The 19,578-nt window shown below is 51.7% G+C and overlaps 1 protein-coding gene across 8 annotated transcripts in view; it reads left to right on the top strand.

Moving 5' to 3' along the window:
- Positions 1-18,490, top strand: part of MACROH2A1 (macroH2A.1 histone) — a 198,593-nt gene extending 180,103 nt beyond the window's left edge. For all 8 annotated transcript variants that reach the window (XM_086931512.1, XM_086931508.1, XM_086931510.1 and 5 more), the window contains exon 10: positions 17,884-18,490. In XM_086931512.1, coding sequence (XP_086787638.1) covers positions 17,884-18,049 — 166 coding nt within the window. In that variant the 3' untranslated portion in view covers positions 18,050-18,490. The remainder of the gene's footprint in view (positions 1-17,883) is intronic.
- Positions 18,491-19,578: the final 1,088 nt, after the last annotated feature.

The raw sequence follows: 19,578 nt of genomic DNA, 5'->3' as shown, positions 1-19,578 counted from the left end.
CTCCGGTAAGTCGAGGCACTCAAAGAAGTGGTCAAAGAGGTGACATCGCTTTTCAGACTCTGGTCGCCCAACGCGGCTGAGGGTTCGGGCGACACCGCCCACACGGCTCCGTCGGGGCAGCAGGCGCCGCCTCCAGGTCCATACCCTCCGGTCCCTGGCCTGCGAGCGACACTTGAGGAGATTTGTGATTTCCTCATTGCCAGGAGGACTCACTTGCCTCCTTTGAGGCCTGCTGGCACACCTTCGGGCCCCGCAGACCTGACTTGGGGCCTTAGCGGGCCAGTGGCTCCGGCCCCGGCGCCGTTGGGTGCTTCGGCCCCGGCACAGTCGTCGACTTCGGTCCCGCCTCCGCCGCCCCCGTGGGATCCGTGCCTGGATCCCGGTCGACGCCAGTTGACCTTACGACTCCTCCGCTGGCACCGACCCCAATGGTGTCGCTCCCGGCGCCATCCTGGAACGACGTCGGCACCAGTTTCAGTCTGGGTCCGACGTCGGAGTGGTGTCTCTCAGCGCCGTCTCCGGCATCGATGGGTGAGGCCTTCACCTACGACCCGGCTCTGTCATTCCAGCCTGTTTTCCAGGACACAGATGAAGGGGAGGACTGGGAGGGGTCTGAGGACCCTCTGGCACAGCAGTGACAGTTGAGCCAGGACTGGGCAGATGAGCTAGGGGAGGCCAGTGGTTTGGACCCATCGCCCGACACTGGATTCATCTCTCCGTGGCTACCGAGGAGGGTGCTACGTATGGTGTGGTGTTACGCAGGGCGACCAAGGCCTTGGCTCTTGAGCTCCCTGCTGCGGCCTTGAGGACTAACCTCCTCACTGAGGTGCTTCAGCCGCCAGTAAGCTCCTCGGAGCCTCCACTGCCGTTCAATGAGGCCCTCACAGACGTTCTGTTGGGCACCTTGTCCGAGCCCTCCACAGTGCTCCCTGTGGATTGGAACGTGGCCCGACGCCACTGCCCGGCTCCGGGCGACCCTAGCTTTCTGTCCGTGCACCCCACCCCCGAGAGCCTGGTGGTCCAGGCATATACGTCCCAGACCGCATTCCCGACCGCTCCCCTGGATCGGTAATCCAAAAGGTTTGATCAGTTTGGGAAGAAACTGTTCTCCTCACTGAGTTTGGGGTTGCGGTCTATCGACACCGCTTTTCTTTTGGGCCGTTACACCCACTCTTTCTGTGACACGGTTGCGAACGTGCTACCCCAGTGCCCGGAGGACGTCCGGGCCCGGCTCGCCCAAGCCCTTACGGAGGGGCGGAATGCGGCGTGTTATTCCATCAGGTGTGGACTGGATACCACGGACTCGCTGGGAAGGGCGATTTCCACGACAGTGGCGGTTCGCCGCCACGTCTGGCTGAGGTCCGCCAATTTCTCGGGCGATGTCCAGGCCACGCTCAGGAATATGCCCTTGGATCGCCGTAGCCTCTTTTGCGACCACACAGACAGTGCACTTGAGCGTTTCAAGGACTCTAGGGCTACGGCCATGTCCTTGGGCATGTCTAGCCAGCGCCAGCAAACTTCTGCTTTTTGCCCCTTTCGCGGCCAAGGAAGGGGCACCCCCTCATGTCCTGCCATCCACAGGCCGCAGAACCAGCCTCAACGTGGCTGCGGATGTGGTAACCGCTGTCGCGGTGCCGGGGGACATCGGCAAGGTCAGTTCCCATCCGCTCCTGCAGCATCTGCCTCAAAGCCTTCCTAGTCCGAGCTTTCAGGCCCATTCAACGCCAGAGGGGGGCAGGGTCCGCCATCACCTCCTCCACTGGCGCTCCATCACGTCGGACAGGTGGGTGCAGCAACTCGTCGGACGGGCCTACTCACTCCCCTTCGAGGCGACCCCTCCAGCCATGCCACCGCAGTACCACCGCATGTCGGGGGATCACTTGCAACTTCTGCAGGAGGAAGTTATGTCCCTGTGGGCCAAGGGGGCCATCGAGTTCATTCCTGGGCCAGAAGTAGGATGTGGTTGATACTTCTACTACTTTCTGGTACCCAAGAAGGCTGAAGGAGGCCTACGCCCTATCTTGGACCTCCGGAATGTCAACAGCTTCCTCCGGAAGGAGAAGTTCAAGATGCTGACTTTAGCTCAGGTCCTAGCTGCCCTAGACCCTGGAGACTGGATGGTAGCGTTGGACTTGCAGGATGCATATTTCCACATCCCCGTCCTGCGGTTCACAGTAGGCCACAAGCACTTTCAGTTTACCGTGCTCCCCTTCGGCCTTACCAGTGCCCCTCGGGTGTTCACGAAAGTGATGGCGGTGGTCGCAGCTCATCTGCGAAGATCAGGGGTTTGTCTTCCCCTATCTCGACGACTGGTTGTTGAAGCCGGGCTCGGCTCAAACAGTCGTCTCCCACCTCCAGACTATGGCCGACCTCCTGCACTCGGGGTTCTCCATCAACGTGCCGAAGTCGCACCTGTGCCCTTCTCAGAAGCTCCTTTTCATCGGAGCGGTTCTGGACTCGGTGCAGTTTTGGGTTTATCCCCCCATACCGCGGGTTCGGGATACTCAGGCTCTGATTCCGATCTTTCAGCCTTTATCCCGGGTTTGTCAGGTCGGCGCTGCGGCTACTGGGGCTGATGGCCCCCTGCCTCCTTCTGGTGCATCACGCCAGGTGGCGGATGCAGGCTCTGCAGTGGGACCTGAAGTTTCAGTTGGCACAGCATCAGGGCAACCTGTCTGACCATGTCCTGGAGGGCGCTGCGAGTCAGTTGCAGTGGTGGCTCACGAACCACGATTGGGTCATCAGCAGATCCCTCTCCCTACCCCAACCGAAGCACGTAGTAGTGATGGATGCCTCCCTCCTGGAATGGGGGGCCACATGAGGGAGGCGGAGATCAGAGGCCTCTGGTCTCCGGCGGAGTCCCGGCTCCATATCAACCTTCTGGAGCTGCGGGCGATCCGTCTTGCACTTAAGGCATTCCCTCCCTCTGTCCGGGGAAGTGTAGTGCAGGTGTTCACGGACACCACCACCGCCATGTGGTACTGCAACAAACAAGGCAGGGTGGGGTCGTGGACCCTTTGTCAGGAGGCTCTGCCCCTCTGGACATGGCTGGAACACCAGAGCGTCACTCTCTTGGTTCAACACCTGGCCGGTTCCCTGCATGCCAGGGCGGACGAACTCTGACGTGGCGCAAGGTCTCTTTCGGCAGTGGGGAGAGCCTTGGTTGGATCTATTCGCCACCGAAGAGAACGCGCAATGTCATCAGTTCTGCGCTTTGGAATTTCCAAGGCAGCACTCGTTCGGAGACGCTTTTCATCGAGAGTGGAGCTGCTGTCTGTTGTATGTCTTTCCGCCTACACCACTTCTGCCCGCAGTGCTGAAGATCAGGCGAGACCGGGCCCAAGTCATCCTTGTGGCTCCGGACTGGGCATGAAGATACTGGTATCCCGAGCTACTCGGCATGCCAGTAGATCCCCCGATTCGTCTGCCTCTTCAGGAGGACCTTCTGTCGCAGCAGCAGGGGACGGTCCTCCACCCGAACTTGTCCAGTCTCCACCTACATGCATGGAGATTGAGCGGCGACAGTTGAGGCCATTTGACTTGCCTCCTGAAGTCTGTGATGTGATTCTGGCAGACAGGCGTCCCTCCACAAAATCGGTATACGCCTGCAGGTGGAACAAATTTGTGGCATGGTGCACGGCAAAGGCTGTGGATCCACTCTCTGCCCCCTTTTAGAGGTTCTCCTCTTCTTTCTCTTGCCCAGCAGGGCTCTGCTCTGGGCACTATCAAAGGCTACCTCTCGGTCATTTCAGCCTACTTGAGGCTTCCTGATCAGCTTCTCTTTTCAAGTCACCTGTTGTAAATAGATTCTTGAAAGGCATCACACACATGTTTCCTCCTGTTCCTTTTGTGATGCCTCAGTGGGACTTGAACCTTGTACTGACTTATCTGATGTGCGCTTCCTTTGAGCCACTTCGTAACTGCCCTCTACGTCTTCTAACTCTTTAAACATCATTCCTGGTTGCCATCACCTCTGCCTGGAGAGTGAGTGAGCTCCAGGCTCTATCTTCTAAACCTCCTTTCCTGTCTGTCCATCCGGACAAGGTTGTTCTGGAGGACTCGTCCTTCTTTCCTTCCCAAGGTGGTTACAGCCTTTCATATCAGGCAGTCCATCACCTTGCCCACCTTCTTTCCGCCTCCGCATCTCTCGAAAGAAGAAGAGAGGCTCCACCGTCTGGACCCGAAAACGTGTGCGCTCCTATCTAAACTGCACACGCTAGTTCCGTGTGGATGACCAGCTCTTTGTTCGTTACGTGGGCGCTAAGAAGGGATGGGCGGTGCACAAACGGACCATCTCTCGGTGGGTCGTTTTGTGCATCAAGGTTTGCTGCTCCTTGGCGAAAAAGGAGCCTCCTGTGGGGCTACGCGCCCATTCCACTCTGGCCACGGCGCTACTACTGCACTGGGTCGGGGAATCCCCCTGCAAGACATCTGTCAGGCAGCTATGTGGGCCTCGCAGGAAACGTTTGCTAAGCACTACTCCCTGGACAGCCAAGTCCGGAGAGATGGCTTTTTTGGTTGTTCCGTTCTCCAGGACTTTCTGGTGTGATCTTGGTTCGCAGACCCACCACCGGGTTCACATTGCTGGGGTAGCTATTCTAAGGTAAGGAATCTAACACTAACCTGTTTGTTTCAGATGCACAAGTTGCTTACCTTCGGTAACGATATATCTGTAAGAAACAGTAGTTAGTGTTAGATTCCTTTCTGCCCCAGCCATCCTTCCCTTTCTGCGATCCGATATCTAGAGTCAAGGTATCTCCCTTTGAGGGCCCTAGTTTCCAGGCACCAATGTCGGTTTCTTGCATAGCTCTGCGTTCCTAGCGTGGAAAGCTATGTACAGAACTGACGTCAGCACGCAAATGCGGCGTTTAAGTACTCCGACGAAGTCATCCCGGCAATCACGACGCCGACGACGAACGTGGAGCCGCAGACACCTACCGACGCGCAAGGGTACTGCTGACGAAAACTTTCCGGATCCAGCCTGACTCCTGGGGATATTCTAAGGAAAGGAATCTAACACTAACTACTGTTTCTTACAGATATATCATTACCGAAGGTAAGTAACTTGTGCTTTTATGTAAGTTATTGTCAGCCCCCCTAGATAGGGCAGCATAAGCCAGTGAACAGCAATATTCTTATATTGGAAAGCATTGTATCTGATAGATACTTCTAGCTGCAGAGTCCTTACCATTGATTTTCCCAGGATTCAGGCTGGAACTGGAATCTTTTGCTTGAGCAATACCCCATGTGCGTGCTATTGGGTGGCTCCTTTTGGCTCCGATGTGACGTCGTTGGCGTCGTAATCGTCAGTTATGGTGCAGTCATCTATATAGGTGCCACCCAGGCACGCGGATGTCAGTTCTTTTCTTTTGACAGGCCTTTTTTGACTTTTTGTCGATTGTCATTTTTACATTTTGTGAGAGGATATCCTCAAGGAAGACATGGTTTAAACGGTGGGGTGCCCGTCACTGCGCCATGTCTGTAACCAACCCGCACCTCGTATTTTTTTGTTGTCTCGAGCGAGACCATGACTCAAAGTCTTGCTCGAACTGTCGGGCCATGGCTCAGAAGACATTGCAGGAGCAGGCTATAAAGCTGCTTGTGGCCCGGCAGTCAACATCATCCAGAGAGACTCCGTTGAGGTCCCGGTCCTGATCGAAGAATAGGAAGTCGCAAGTCCGCTTCCGGTGTTCAAAGTCCTCTTCATCCCACTCGAGGACATCGGGACACTTGGGGAAGAGGCACAAGAAAAAGTCCAAACGGACTTCATCTTCACCTCGACTGTCATTCGTCGACCAACGAGGTAAGGGACACTGACGCTCTAAGCATGGTTCTGCGGAGTCAGGGTCGACTTTGTGCATCACTCCCATTCCTGGAGCTGGAGCGACCCCCGCTCAGATTAGAGATTTTTACGAATCCATGTGCTACATATTTGAGTGGGCTTACCCCTCTGGTGAGCCCTTAGGCCCCACGGGGTCAGAAGAGGCCCAATCAGATTTGACGTTGTCTGCCCCTGCCATAGTGCCAATGGGGCCTCGAGGATCCAACCCCGAATCCAGGACGGCGCCGGTTGTGCCATTCAGCCTTTCCCCGGCGTCAGACCCGAAGTCTGTGCCTTCAGGGCTGCCAGTGCCCACCAGTGGCTCCAGGCCGACCCTTATCCCTGACGACACGAGCCGATTTCGATGTCAATAGAACCCAGGGGTTCTATGTTGTCACCTGAACATTTTGATTGTTTTAGGCACAGCAGAGTATTGGGAGGGGTCTATGGACCTTTTAGAACACTATGATGGTTCTGTAGAGCAGAAGGACTGGTATGGGGAACTTGGGGAGGTCAGTGGACTGGACACTTCCCCAGATACTTGCATGCAGCCTCCGCTAGCTGTGGCTATGGAGGTGGGGGCATCTTATGCCCTGGAGATCCTCGGACTGGAGTTGCCCTATGTTGCCCTCTGTGCAGGTCAGGACTAATCTCCTGACTGAAGTGCTTCAACCTGGGGCCTCCATCTCTGAACCCCTTTTGCCCTTCAATGAGGCTCTTACTGATGTCCTTCTAGGCACATGGTCCAAACCTAGCACAGGGGCCCCTGTGAATAGGACAATTTCACCCGCCATCGCCTGGCTCCGGGGGTGACCCAGAGTTTCTCAGACAGCACCCCATTCCTGAAAGCTTGGTGGTGCAAGCTTCTCCCTCCCAGGGCACGTTCCTTTCCGCCCCTCTAGATAGGGAATATTCCTCCAGCCTGGCATTGCAGTCGGTGTATACCGCATGCTTATTGGTCTGTTTCTCCCTCTGCCTTTGGTAGATGATTGCACAAGTGCTGCCACAAGGCCCTTAGGAGGCCTGAGCTGTGCTCTCTCAGGCGGTTAAGGACGAGAGAAATGCAGCAAAATTCACCATAAGGTGTGGCCTCTACACAACTGATTAGTTGGGCAGAGCGATTTCATTCAACAGCAGCCATGCAGCACCACGCCTGACTTGGAACTTCTTGCTTTTTGTGTGATTTTCAGGCAAGCTTGATGGACATGCCGTTTGATGGACTTTGTCTTTTTGGGGACAAGACAGTCCCAGCCCTAGAGCGGTTCAAGGCCTCTCGACTAATGGCCAGATCGTTGGGCCTCTTCTACAGCTCATGGCCAGTCTAGCTTTTGCCCTTTTCATGATATCGGACGGGGGGTTCCAGCCGTGTCAGCCCTGTCCCAGCCACCGTTGTGTGAAGACTTCCGAAGTTGTGTGGGGACATGGATGCGGTTCATTCCCTCCTAGGAATGGAAGCTAGAAGTTGTCGGCTACCCTGCCCTCTGCAGCTGCAGCCTCCAAGCACTCCTAGTCTGATTCTTCAAGATCACACTACTCCAGTTGGTTGGAGAATCCATCATCATCTCCCCTACTGGAGGTCCATAACATCAGTCAAGTGGGTCTTGCAGATCATTCAGGAGGGTTATTGTCTGCCTTTCCTTTCTTTTCCTCCTTCCATTCTGCCAAATCAAAAACCTCTGGTGGAGGATCATTTAAAATTACTCCAAGAGGAAGTTATAGCTCTCCTGGCCAAGGGAACTATAAAAAGGGACCTGGATTCAAAAGTAGGCAGTGGCTGTTATGCCCACTATTTCTGATTCCGAAATAGAACAAAAGGTTGCAGCCTATTTTATATCTTCAGACCGTCAATCTCTTCCTCAAGAAGGAGAAGTTCAAGATACTTACTTTAGCTCTGGTCTTGTCAGTCCCAGTCCTAGACCAAGAAGTTTGGATGGTACCGTTGGACCTTCAGGATGTGTATTTTCACATCCCCTCCTGCCAGGCCACAGGCGTTACCTGTGGTAGAAAGTAGGCCACAAACACTTTCAGTTTACTGTGCTCCCCTTCAGCCTTACCAGTGCCCCTTAGGTGTCACCACGGTGAAGGCGGTGGTCGCAGCTTATCTGCGCAGGTTAGGGGTGTTATTTTTTCCCCTACCTAGACATCCGGCTGTTGAATGCGTCTTTGCCCCAGGCTGTCGTCTCCCACTACTGTGAACCTCCTTCATTTGCTGGGGTTCTCTATAAACGTACCAAAGTCACTCCTAACTCCTTCTTAGACGCTCCCTTTCATCGGGGCTGTTCTGGACGCAGTGCAGTTTCAGGCCTATCCTCCCAAGCAGCGAGTCCAGGATATTTAGGTTATGAATCCGATGTTTCAGCCGCTATCCTGGATTTCGGTGAGACTGACTCTGAGGCTGTTGGGCCTCATGGCCTCCTTCATCTTGTTGGTAAAGCATACCAGGTGGTGTATCCGCGCTCTGCAGTGGGACCTGAAGTTCCAGTGAGCACAGCAATGGGGAAATCTCACTGACGTGTTCCAGATCTCGGACTTAACTGTGAGAGATCTGCAGTGGGGATTGACGTACCGTTATTGGGTCAATGGCAGACCCCTCTCCCTTCCCCAACCAGATCTCACAGTCATGACAGATGCATCACTTCTGGGATGGGGCGCCATCTGGGAGAGGTGGAGATCAGGGGACACTGGTCTCCGGTGGAGTCTGGGCTCCACATGATTTTGTTGGAACTTCGAGCGAATCAGTTGGCATTGAAGGCATTTCTTCCCATCTATCAAGGGGAAGCTAGTGCAGGTGTTCACGGGCAACACCACTGCCATGTTGTACTGCAACAAGTAGGGCGGGTGGGGTCGTGGACTCTTTGTCGAGAGGCCCTGCTTCTCTGGACATGGGTGGAATAGCAGTATATAAACCTGGTGGTTCAACAACTGGCAGGTTTTCTGAACGCCAGGGTGGCTAGCTCAGCCATCGATGCCTAGCGGATCACGAATGGTGTCTCCAGTTGGAGGTGGCGCAAGGTCTCTTTCAGAACTGGGGAGATCTTTGGCTAGATCTGTTAGCCTTCGAATAGAACGTACAGTGTCAGCAATACTGTGTGCTGGAGTTTTCAAGGCGGCTATCGCTCGGTGACGCCTTTCGTTGTGAGTGAAGCGCAGGCCTGCTGTACGCTTTCCCGCCCATACCACTTCTGCCCAGGATTCTGAAGAAGTTCAGGAACCCCTGGGCCCAAGTCATTTTTGTGGCTCCGGACTGGGCAAGGAGAGTCTTGTATACCGAGCTTCTGAAAATGAGTTTTGATCCTCCGATCAGGCTGCTCCTTCGAGAGGATCTTCTGTCACAGCAGCAGGGGTTGGTCCTTCACCGGAACCTGTCAAATCTTCACCTCCTTGTGTGGAGTTTGAGCGACGGCAGTTGATAACATTGCATACTTCATGAGGAAGGTTAAAAGCTATTTTGGCGACCAGGCGGCCCTCCACTAAAACGGTATACGTCTGCGTTTGGCAGAAGTTTGTATTGTACAGTACAGAGTCTATTGACCCTCTTTCTGCTTCTCTTTCCACTGTTCTTCTATTCATTCTAACCCTTGCAAAGCAGGGCTTGCTTTGTGTACTCCTACGGGTTATCTTTCTGCTCTATCCGCTTTTTTACGGCTGCCAGACCAACCCCTTCTCTCTTTAGCTCTCTATTTGTAAATAGATTTTTGAAGGGGCTGGTTTACTTGCTTCCACCCACGCCCTTTGTTATGCCGTTGTGGGACCTTAATTTTGTCCTCACTTTTCTTTTTTGTGCTCCCTTCGAGCCTTACACAGCTATCCCCTCTGGCTGCATACCATCAAGACAACCTTTCTAGTGGCGAGAACATCTTCCCGGAGGATGAGTGAGTTGCAGGCGCTATCTTGTAAGCTTCCCTACATGATGTCTTTTCCAGATAAAGTGGTGATGTGCACCTGTGCTTCATTCTTGCAGAAGGTGGTGACCCCATTCCATCTGGGTCAGTCTAGCCCACTGCCCACCTCCACTGTTTGGATCCAAAAGAGCGTTGTCATTCTACCTTGACTGCACAAAAGAGTTCTGGGTGGTCAACCAACTCTTTGTGGGTACGTGGGAGCTAAGAAGGGTCACACAGTGCAGAAGAGGACCATCTCTCGCTAGGTTGTTCTCTACATTAAGATCTGCTATGCCCTGGCTAAGAAGCAGCCCCCTGAGAGATTACGGTCCCATTCCACCAAGGGAAAGGCTGCGACTATGACCTTGGCTCAGAGTGTCCTAGTCCTGGACGTCTGTCAGGCAGCAACATGGGCCTCTTTGCACAAGTTTGCCAAGAACAACTGCCTGGATAGCCTAGTCCGCAGGGACAGGCATTTTGCTCCTTTGGTCCTGCAGGACTTCCTAGTGTGAGGAATTGGTTCGCGACCACCACCGAGAGAGTAAGGCTTGGGTATCTAATTTGAAGAAAATTAATCTGCAGCTAGAAGTCTCTATCAGATAATGCATTATTGAAGCTCGGTAATTTGTTTATCTGTCACTCATCCTCAAGGTATATATTAACACTATTCTGGAACTCATCAAATATTTTTACATCATACGCAGGTGTTACCCAGATAATACTTAAATTGGAAAAACCTTACGACCTTAAAGTTTCAGAACTAAGTGGTTGTCTCAGAGCCGTTGACCACTGGATGATAATAAACCACCTCAGACTCAATACAGCTGTTGAGACGGAGAAAGTCCTCTGTGCAGTTGGAGACATGTCCTCTTGCCCTGATGGCCCAAATATACTGTTTTCTGTATCCCTAATGCTGATTTTTTGTCAGAGGCGAGCACGAATAATGTGTTAGTGCCATGACCTAGGCCTGTTTCATGTATTGCAATCATGTTGGACTGGAAGGGGTACCCTAACCACTACCCTTATATTGGTAAAAGGCTACTGCCTTTACCAGGAGTTGAACAGCACAAGTGCAGTGGTGGCAGCATACCCTGTAGTGTTCAGTAGTAGTGTCAGGAATTTTTTTCCCTAGGTCACTGGGATGAGGCCTACAGGCTCACTCACCTTTTTGGAGTTCAGCTGCTGTGTGCTAAACTTACCAATTGCCCTACATCAGGTAGCTGTGGAGGGCTGCACAGGGCGGGAGTAGTGGCTATGTGAAGGTTGTATCTGTGCCTGGGAATGGTACATGTGTAGAGTTAGAAATAAAATGCTTATTGTGTAAGTACAAAAGCAAGTATTTAACTGGACATGGATTTATTGTTCATACTGTGTGATCTTTGAAGTCTTTTTCAGTGATGTGTCTCTACACTCCCCTCTAGGGAACCTTGACTGCTCGACCACAGCTACCATTGAGAGACAAGTGCAGGGGACCAGTTGCTTTGGATCCTTAGTAGTCACGGCCCTGGGACATCTGGAATAAAAGGCCTCAACCTCCACATTGGGCCTAGTTGGCATTACGTGCCCCATGGCCCTCGCTAGGGGGTTCTGACAACACCAAAAACCGAGATGCTAACTTGCTGAAACACTCTCTCGGGGGTGGGAAACACTATGGCAACTTTGCCCACAGAACTAGGACCATCACCAACAGTGTTTTGTTTTTTAATAGAACTGTGCTTATTTATATTTTGTAGAAAAACATAATTATCCACAAATGTATATACATAAGCACAAAAAATGATCCACTTAATTTGACTCATTGCCCAGTTGGGCATCAACACAGGTCCAATATACAGCGAAGTCCATGGCATGGCTTGAGTAATATCATTCCTCTGGGCAAGGCAAGATGAATAGCTGATTTCCTCCCTCCCTTTCCTCCTCTACACTTGCAAGAGGGTCCAACTGCTGTGAGGGCGACCCTGGGCTGGTCTTCCCTTCCCTGTGTACTCCATAATAGGATCTCCATCTCCACCACACCTTCACAAATTTCTGGGGATAACCCATGGTTTCATACACCACCCTGTCTCCTTCGCAGGTCCATATCCCCCTGAGAATAAATTGGGGAGAGTTCGGAACCAGCGGTCCCAGAATCATCAGAGATCCCAAATTATCTCTTGCCAGTATTGTTGAATATGTAGTCAATCCCATAAAGTGTGTAAGAAAGAACCTTCCTCTGAATCACACCTAAGACAGTTAGGGGAGCAAACTACTCATCTTGAATAGGCAACTCTGATTGTAGTGTATCCAATGTAGTACTTAAAGCTGAATGAGTTGAAAGCTCACCTTAATCTCTTTTTTGCGTGGGAGCATAAGAGTGCTCTTCCAGTCTACATCTTCCATTTGGCCCACATCCACCTCCACCTTCCACCTACCTCTGAGACACTGCAGGTTGTCTGGACTATTGTTAAGCATGCGGTATGTGTATGAGACTGCCTTTCTGTTCACTTCCTCCACTAGCATTCTGTTTTCAATAGGGCTACTGTCCTTCAGGCCTTACCAGTCAATCAAAATCCACTTTTAGAGCATGATGTACCTGGAAGTCAGTGTTTTGCTGAGAGAGATCCAACTCGAATTCAACTTGCAACTCGGGAAGGATTTCATCTCCCCACTTCCCGCAAGGTCCCTTAATGTGGATATACCTGTGATGTCAAATCAGACATAACTCGCAAATTACTGCAGCTCTTTTAGCTTATTACATTTCCAAAAAGGGGTCACCTTTGACTATCTCTGGCTCCACACCACGTACTTAGTGGCTTTATCCCCGGCCTTCAGTCAGCCCCAGAAATCCAGCATGCTGTGCCATAAATGTAATGTGTTGTGTGTTTGCTTCCATCACCGACCATTCTACCCTTGTTACTGGGTCATCCCTGGGGGTGATACCCCACTCATTTAACGCATGAAGCTGTGAATTCCAATAGTACGCCGTGCCGGCGTCAGGTCCATGATTCGTCTTCTGAGGAGGTTCCCTCCTTTCCAGAGGTTTGTCATCTGCTGGGTTCTTCCTCTCCGGAGACAGGGCACCGCATTGTTGCTTTTTCACTGGCATCTTCCAGGGAGGGCTCTTCACCGTCCCCGCAGCCTAAGCCCTCGGCCCTTCTTTTCTGCAGTCTGCAGTGGGACCCTCCACCGGCTTCTGCACCCTGCCCGGGGGTCCCTCAGGTTCCCCACTCGTCCGTAGATCGCCCACCATTCCGGGGCTGGCCGCTCTCCCCTACAGCTGGATTTTGGGACGGACTGCTCAGTTTGCAGCCGTCACCCACGGAGGAATTGCTTTCTCCCCGCGGCGCCCTACGGAGGCCAGTGTCGACTTCGTTCGGGCTATTTCTACGGCTGCTGGCATTCTGCAGATGGGCAAGCATGTCACCCCTTTCCCAACAGATAATCTCTTGGAAGTTCTCCACCAGGCTCTGTTGGACGGGAGCTGTTCCTTCCCTTTGAAGTGTAACTCCACAATTCTCTTCTGGGAATGTCCTGCCACGGGCGACCCGGTGCCTCAGCCTCTCCTGCATAGTCACAGTCCTGCGCCGCACGACCCAGTCTGCCTTTCCTTCCACCCTTCTACTCAAGGCGCTCTTCTGCGGACTGCCTTTCCGTCCTTGCCTGTGGTGTTGTTTCCTCCGTCTCGGGAGGCCCGGTGGTTGGATTCCTGGGGGCGTAACATCTTTGCTTCCTCCAGTGCTGCCTTGCGGGCGCTCAACACTCTGTGTGTAGGCTAGGACGACCTCCAGCCTGTGGGATTCTGCGGAGTCCCTTCTTTCTCATGTCTCCCATGAGGGTGCCAACACTGATCTGTGGCACCATGTGTTGGATGGTCGGGAGTTGGCCGCGTTTATTCTCCGTGCAGCCTTGGATGTTGTTGATGCTCTTGGCAGTGGTATGGCCACTTCTGTGGCTCTCCGTCACCATGCTTGGCTGCGGGATGCTGTTTTTCCTGAGAATATTAGGGAGCGTTGGGTTGAACTGCCCTTTGATGGGGTTCTTTTGTTTAACTCTCATGTGGACTCCGCCATTCAGCGTCTCCTTGCGGGACTCCGTCCGCCTCTCCTTTCAGTAGGTTGGCTTGTTGATCGTCCTGGGCTTGATGGGAGGCGTTCTCCTGTTTTTGAAAGGCCTGTTTATATATTCTGTGTGATTTGACGTGCCTTCGGGGTCCCTTGGTTCGCCCCTCTCTTCTGCTGGCTATTGGTCCAGTCCTTTGGCAAGTGTGTGATTTTTGGCTGATTGCTAAGCCATCTGTAGTTCCTACTGCAGGTTTTGTGTTCTTGTCCTCTGATGCAGGATTTTTTCCCTAAGAGGGGTTCCCATGTTTTCAATGGGCCGTGCCTTGCCCTAAATGGGGTTCTTGTAGTTAGTGTATAGCTCTGTCCTACGCTGGGAGGGTGTGGATTGCCCTTGTGGGGTCCTCGCCTTTCTTCGCATCGCTGTATACCGCTGATGCGGTTCTTTGTTCTTTTTTGGAGTGTAGCTTGTGCTGCTCCAGGGTCGTTTCAGTATCCGCTGCATCGCTGCACCAACTTGACATGCTGTTTGCGACGTTGTGCTGTGGCGTTTTCGCCCTTTTTTGTCCAGCGATTTGGCGTGGTCCTCTGTCTGGTGTTCCAGGGGGATAGGATTTCCTGGTATTATCCTGGGTTCTGGTGGACGGCTGTCCGTCCTAGGTATTTCTCCTCCTCTTCTCTATTGTCGTCGTCGTACGACGTCAGGGCGGAGTCACTTGGTGTGGATTTTGGGGGTCTTTTGGGGGACCACCCAAAAGGTGCAGGGTCACCCGATAGTCCACCGGTCCGGAATATCGATTGAGACCAACTCTGGAGCACGGAGAGAAAGGATATTTATTACAATCTCATGAGATGGAGAAAGCATCAACAACAGATACCCATAGCTGTCTGAGGAGGCAGTCTGCAGAGTGTTCTTACTTTGCATCTTATATACCCTCTATCCTGCTCCAGGCATGTAAGGGAGTTGTACCAATAATACTTTATTACATTCCTCAACAATGGTCAATGTGGTGGATCAGCAGGTCAGTAGCCTTTAGGGGTTTTCGCAGGACATGGGCAAAACATTATAATTACATAGTACACAGAGGTCAATCTGATAAGTTTGTAGGGGGTAGCAGTGGGCCTCTGCAGGGCGTAGCATGATTATATGTCAAACAAAGGTTAATCTGACAAGCACAGGTGGTAGCGGTGAGACCCCTGCAGGGTGTAGGAGAAAAGCATGTTCATACAAATAAGTCCACAAATGATAGTTGTTTGGACCCCTGCCGGGCGTAGTGTGCAGGGTGAGGACGATAAACATCTGGGAAACTCCCTGTCTGACTAGTTGAACATGGGCTGGTCAGTTTGTGGCAGGCCAAAGCACGAACAGGGTGTGAGTGTCTGTATATGGAATGTGACGGGTCAAAAGTGGAGCTCCAGAGTGTTTGTGATACAGAGAGAAGGTCAGTCATGAAGGGTATAGCACAAAATGGTGGAGTGAATGGCAACGTAACAGATATACTTTTATTCCGAGTACAAAATGGCTGAGCGAGTGTCAAGATAGTCTATTTTCTACAGTGGTCTAGCCCCCCCCCCCCTTCCCAGTGTGCAGAGATGCTGTGGCAGGAAAGTATTTCCGGATCCAGTCTCACGCCTAGGGATAATTCTACGTTAAGGAATCTGTGTCTAGAATCGTCTCCACCATATACATCGTTACCGAAGGTAAGTAACTCGTACTTCTATCATTGTTTAATTTTTTATTTGCCGGCTGTAAGAGAGCTCTGTAGGGAGGGGCGGGTCTGAGGCATGGGAGGAAGTACGAGGAGTGCTATGTGCCGTCCCTAAGTGCGCATAGATGTGTTGGCCAGCTGTCTCAGGCCGGCCAAACACACGTGCGCACTTAGGTTTCGCCAGCCTGGCTGCTTTGAACAGCCAGGCTGGAGAAACCCCACAGACTCCCTGGTCTGAGTGGAGCGTCTTCTCCGCCTGCTCAGGCCAATACTTGCTCTGCACACAGGGATTGAATGGGAGTCTGTCCCAAGGGCTGCTGCACCCAGGAAGAGGACAGGAGGTGCAACGTGTAAAGTGGCCGGCGGCTTCAGGTAAATTCTTTTTTTTTTTTAATATATATTATTACTAACCCCCCTTTGCAATCCCCCAGCTGTTGCAAACCCCGAAACCCCAATGCATCCCCCCACCCCTGTGATCCACCTGCCCCGTTCCCTCAAAACGCCCCGCCACCTTTTGTTTGTGGCGGACGCCACTGGGCGGAGAAGGAATTATTCAGCAAGCATTCAGCCCGGCACATTCAAACCACATACCACCGGTGATCTGGTGCATGCCAACAGCCACACATGTTTTTCTGAGAGTAAACCAAATTATTCCTTTTTTCTCTGTGCACCTCCCATGGATGGCAAGCATTCATGTCACCTACTTCGGGGCTGAGACAGCAAGAAGAGGGGGTCAGCCTTAGTGGGTGTTGGTGTGGTGCTGTTCCCTTGCTGGGGCATTAGTGGCAGTGATGGGCCTTAGCATTGAGTATACACTGCTCATCTACAGGGCAAGTACCTGCTCCAGGGGCAATACCTGCTACTAGCTGCACCCCTCTGCATTGCCTGCTGCATCTGGAGCAAGCATCTACTCACTGTGCAGTATACCCCCATCCTATTCCCTCATGTAACACATTAATCCCAAATTAGATTGTCTCCTTGTTTACCAGTTTCCAGAGGAAAATCACTATTACAAAATGCAGAGCTGCACAGAGCTCCTGTTGGTTGACCCAACATGTTAAAGGCATTTCAAACAAGTTGGGATTGAAATGGGCTTATCAAAACAAGTCAATAGGTGAAGAGTGCTAACCCAGACCTCATTCTCTTTGTATTTGTGTGTAGTTGACATAAGATATTTCATGGAGCTCAACTTGTTTGTAGCAGTTCTAAAAATACTCTTTATGTGGACTGATCGTCTCAGCCATAAAAGCAGAGTTCCAATAATCAGATCTGCAATACGTAGACTTTGAAGTGATGTATGAGCCCTTAAGTGCTCTTTCTACAAACATCCTACAATATATTTAAAATGTAGATAATTGTACCCAAAATGTCCTACAATCCTTCAAAGTTTATAGCACGCTGATTGAAGAATGAAAGGAATTCTTGCCACGTTATGGGTTAAAAGGTCTAACACGCGTTTATCACCAACTAGCAGCGCGCCCCGACATTGTCCGGGAGCAATGAGGCTCAGTGTGCAGTCCTCCGGAGCGCAACCACCACCTTCAGGGCCCCCACAGACCTCCGGCAGCATGTTGCGTCTCAAATCCCAGTTGACAATGAGGCTCAGCGTGCAGTCCTCCGGAACGCAACCACCACCTTCAGGGCCCCCACAGACCTCTGGCAGCATGTCGCGTCTCGAATCCCAGGCCCCCAACCACCTGAGCAGCCGTGGGCCAAAGACCAGGTGACACTCACCACCACCGCCGCTCCTCAGCCACGCGCTCCTGGCCGCTCCTCCCCTCGCTCGTGTCCGCTCCTCAGCCTCGCGCTCGTGGCCGATCCTCCCCGCGCTCGTGGCCGCTCCTACCCCTGGGCATGTCGGACCTCTACCTTAGCCCATCGCGGGCGCCGCCGCTCCTCAGCCTTGCGCTCCTGTCGCTGCTCCTCGCGCTCCTGGCGGTTCCTCCTCGCGCTCCTGGTTTACTTCCTCAACTTTACCAAAATGTCTGACGGTGATGTCAGCACGTTCCTCGTTCGCGCACACGCCCACCTCAGACATGGCACTACTTCCAAGGGACTACTTTGGCAAAGAACGTACTTTGCCCTTGTAACATATATTTTTTGCTGATATATAGCCTATGACCATCTGCTTACCCTGACCTTTCCAACGCTGTATTGGGTGCTTTGATTGGCGCTGTGGTTCCCGAGTTTACCCGCCTCAAAGGTTCACAGTTCTCTCTTTATAATAGTAGTATAGATATAAAGTGACATAACTATATATAGTCTATAAATTATTTATATATTTACTGTACATAGTGGCTTGGTAAATTATGTTTATAAAAGTCAACTTTACTATTTTGAAGACGTTTTCTTTCTTTTGTCGACTCTTCAAAAGTTTTCATTGGAGAATCCGATATTATGATGAAATATTCTTGTCTTTTTTTTTCCTTTTTCAGAAATGGCTTCCCCAAGCAAACTGCTGCGCAGCTGATCCTGAAAGCTATTTCTACCTATTTTGTGTCTACAATGTCTTCTTCAATCAAGACGGTTTATTTTGTGCTGTTTGACAGCGAGAGCATAGGTATCTATGTCCAGGAAATGGCCAAGCTAGAAACAAATTAAACCCGGATGACTAGCAAGCTGACCCCACCTTCCTCCCTCCCCTGAAGAAGGCGCTCGTTCTTCCCTAAGAGGCAGCACGTTAAGGAAGCAGGCGTTTTGAGTCTCTAAAATGTTGGCACTGATATGTGGGGTTACTGCCCGCGATGCTCTGCACTCGAAGCATTGCCTGAAGTTAACATCACTTGCAGGATTTTATACTTTTATGTGACTAAGTATAGAACATGGTGTAAAAAAGGGTAGTCGGGATGTGTCTTTTGTATGTGATGGAACACCTATTTTGTACCTGTGTTATGGTGCTATATTGTTCATCTAATGTAGTTCCATTTATTCCCAAACATGGGTGCTGCACACCCTTTTATGTTTCTCATCATCTTAATATAGTTTGACAGTATAATGTCTGTGATGTTATGTGAAATTGATTAAACGGTTGTACTAAGTGAAGGACTGTGTGCCTGTTAGTGATTCCGAATTTGCATCTGACATTCATATCTGGCTTGTTTTAACTATAAGTTTTTTTCATGCAGGTTTTTTTTCTAATACCAGCAGCAGAATTACAGCGGTGTAGCAGCAGTAGTAGTAATAGTAGTAGTAGCAATAGTAATGATGATGATAATAATTATTTGCATGTTGACAGATGTGACCACCAATGGAATCTCAACCTACTTAAGTCAGCCAGTCATATTTTCTTTCAGTTTTTACTCACTTTTTAGATTAATATCTTTGCAGGTTACAATTGTCGATGAGCAGAATATCAAATGCAAATCCATCAAGGATTTTAGCATCCATCTTCGTAGGTTGTTCTACACCTGTACCTCTTGGTGCCATTAGTAATTAACTTTAGGGCCCACACAGCACATCTTCTAGACCTTGCCTTGCTTTATCCTAGGTTACTGTGCAAGCAAGCAAAGAAACTCCTTCTGAGAAACGTGTTCAGGAGGTCGAAGAGTGACTGAGGACCTTGTGTCTTGTGACTGCTATTAAAGTATCTGCACGGGGGGCGTGGCTTCAAAGCCGAACATGGTGGACCCAACTCCTTAGAGCTCCGCAGTTCGCTCCTTCTCTGGGCCAGAATCCTGCATAATCCTTGACCCCTGCTGCTGTTCCCATGGGTCACTCACTGCAGAGCGCACCATGACCCTGCTGACGAGGTTTGGTGGCGGTAAAGGGCTGGGATTGCCTCGACCTGTGCCTGACAGGTGGCGACTGCGCTGAAGGCAGAGCAGAGGAGGCAGTGCCTCGGTTGCCGTTTACTTTCATCGCCGGTGAGACCGCTGCAGCGGCGGTGGCCCTGTCTAGTGCGGCCCCTGGGGTGCACGGGAAGCGGATCAGATCCGGAGAGCGGCTGCTGTATGCAGGCTAAGCGGAGGGCATTCATCGCCGCCACGGCACCATCGTAGTGCTCATCCCCCACCGCCCTGTACATCGGCGCCTGCGAAGACGACGCTCTGCCTGGTCTGCCCAGGATACCATCAGGGACTGATCAACCTAGCTGGAGTTGCGGAGTCCGCCACTGGGGGTGCACCTATGCG

This window comes from Lissotriton vulgaris, chromosome 7 (assembly GCF_964263255.1).
Source record: "Lissotriton vulgaris chromosome 7, aLisVul1.2, whole genome shotgun sequence".
NCBI lineage: Eukaryota > Metazoa > Chordata > Amphibia > Caudata > Salamandridae > Lissotriton > Lissotriton vulgaris.
The sequence above is the reverse complement of the archived record's forward strand: the minus strand, read 5'-3'. Positions and strand labels throughout refer to the sequence as shown.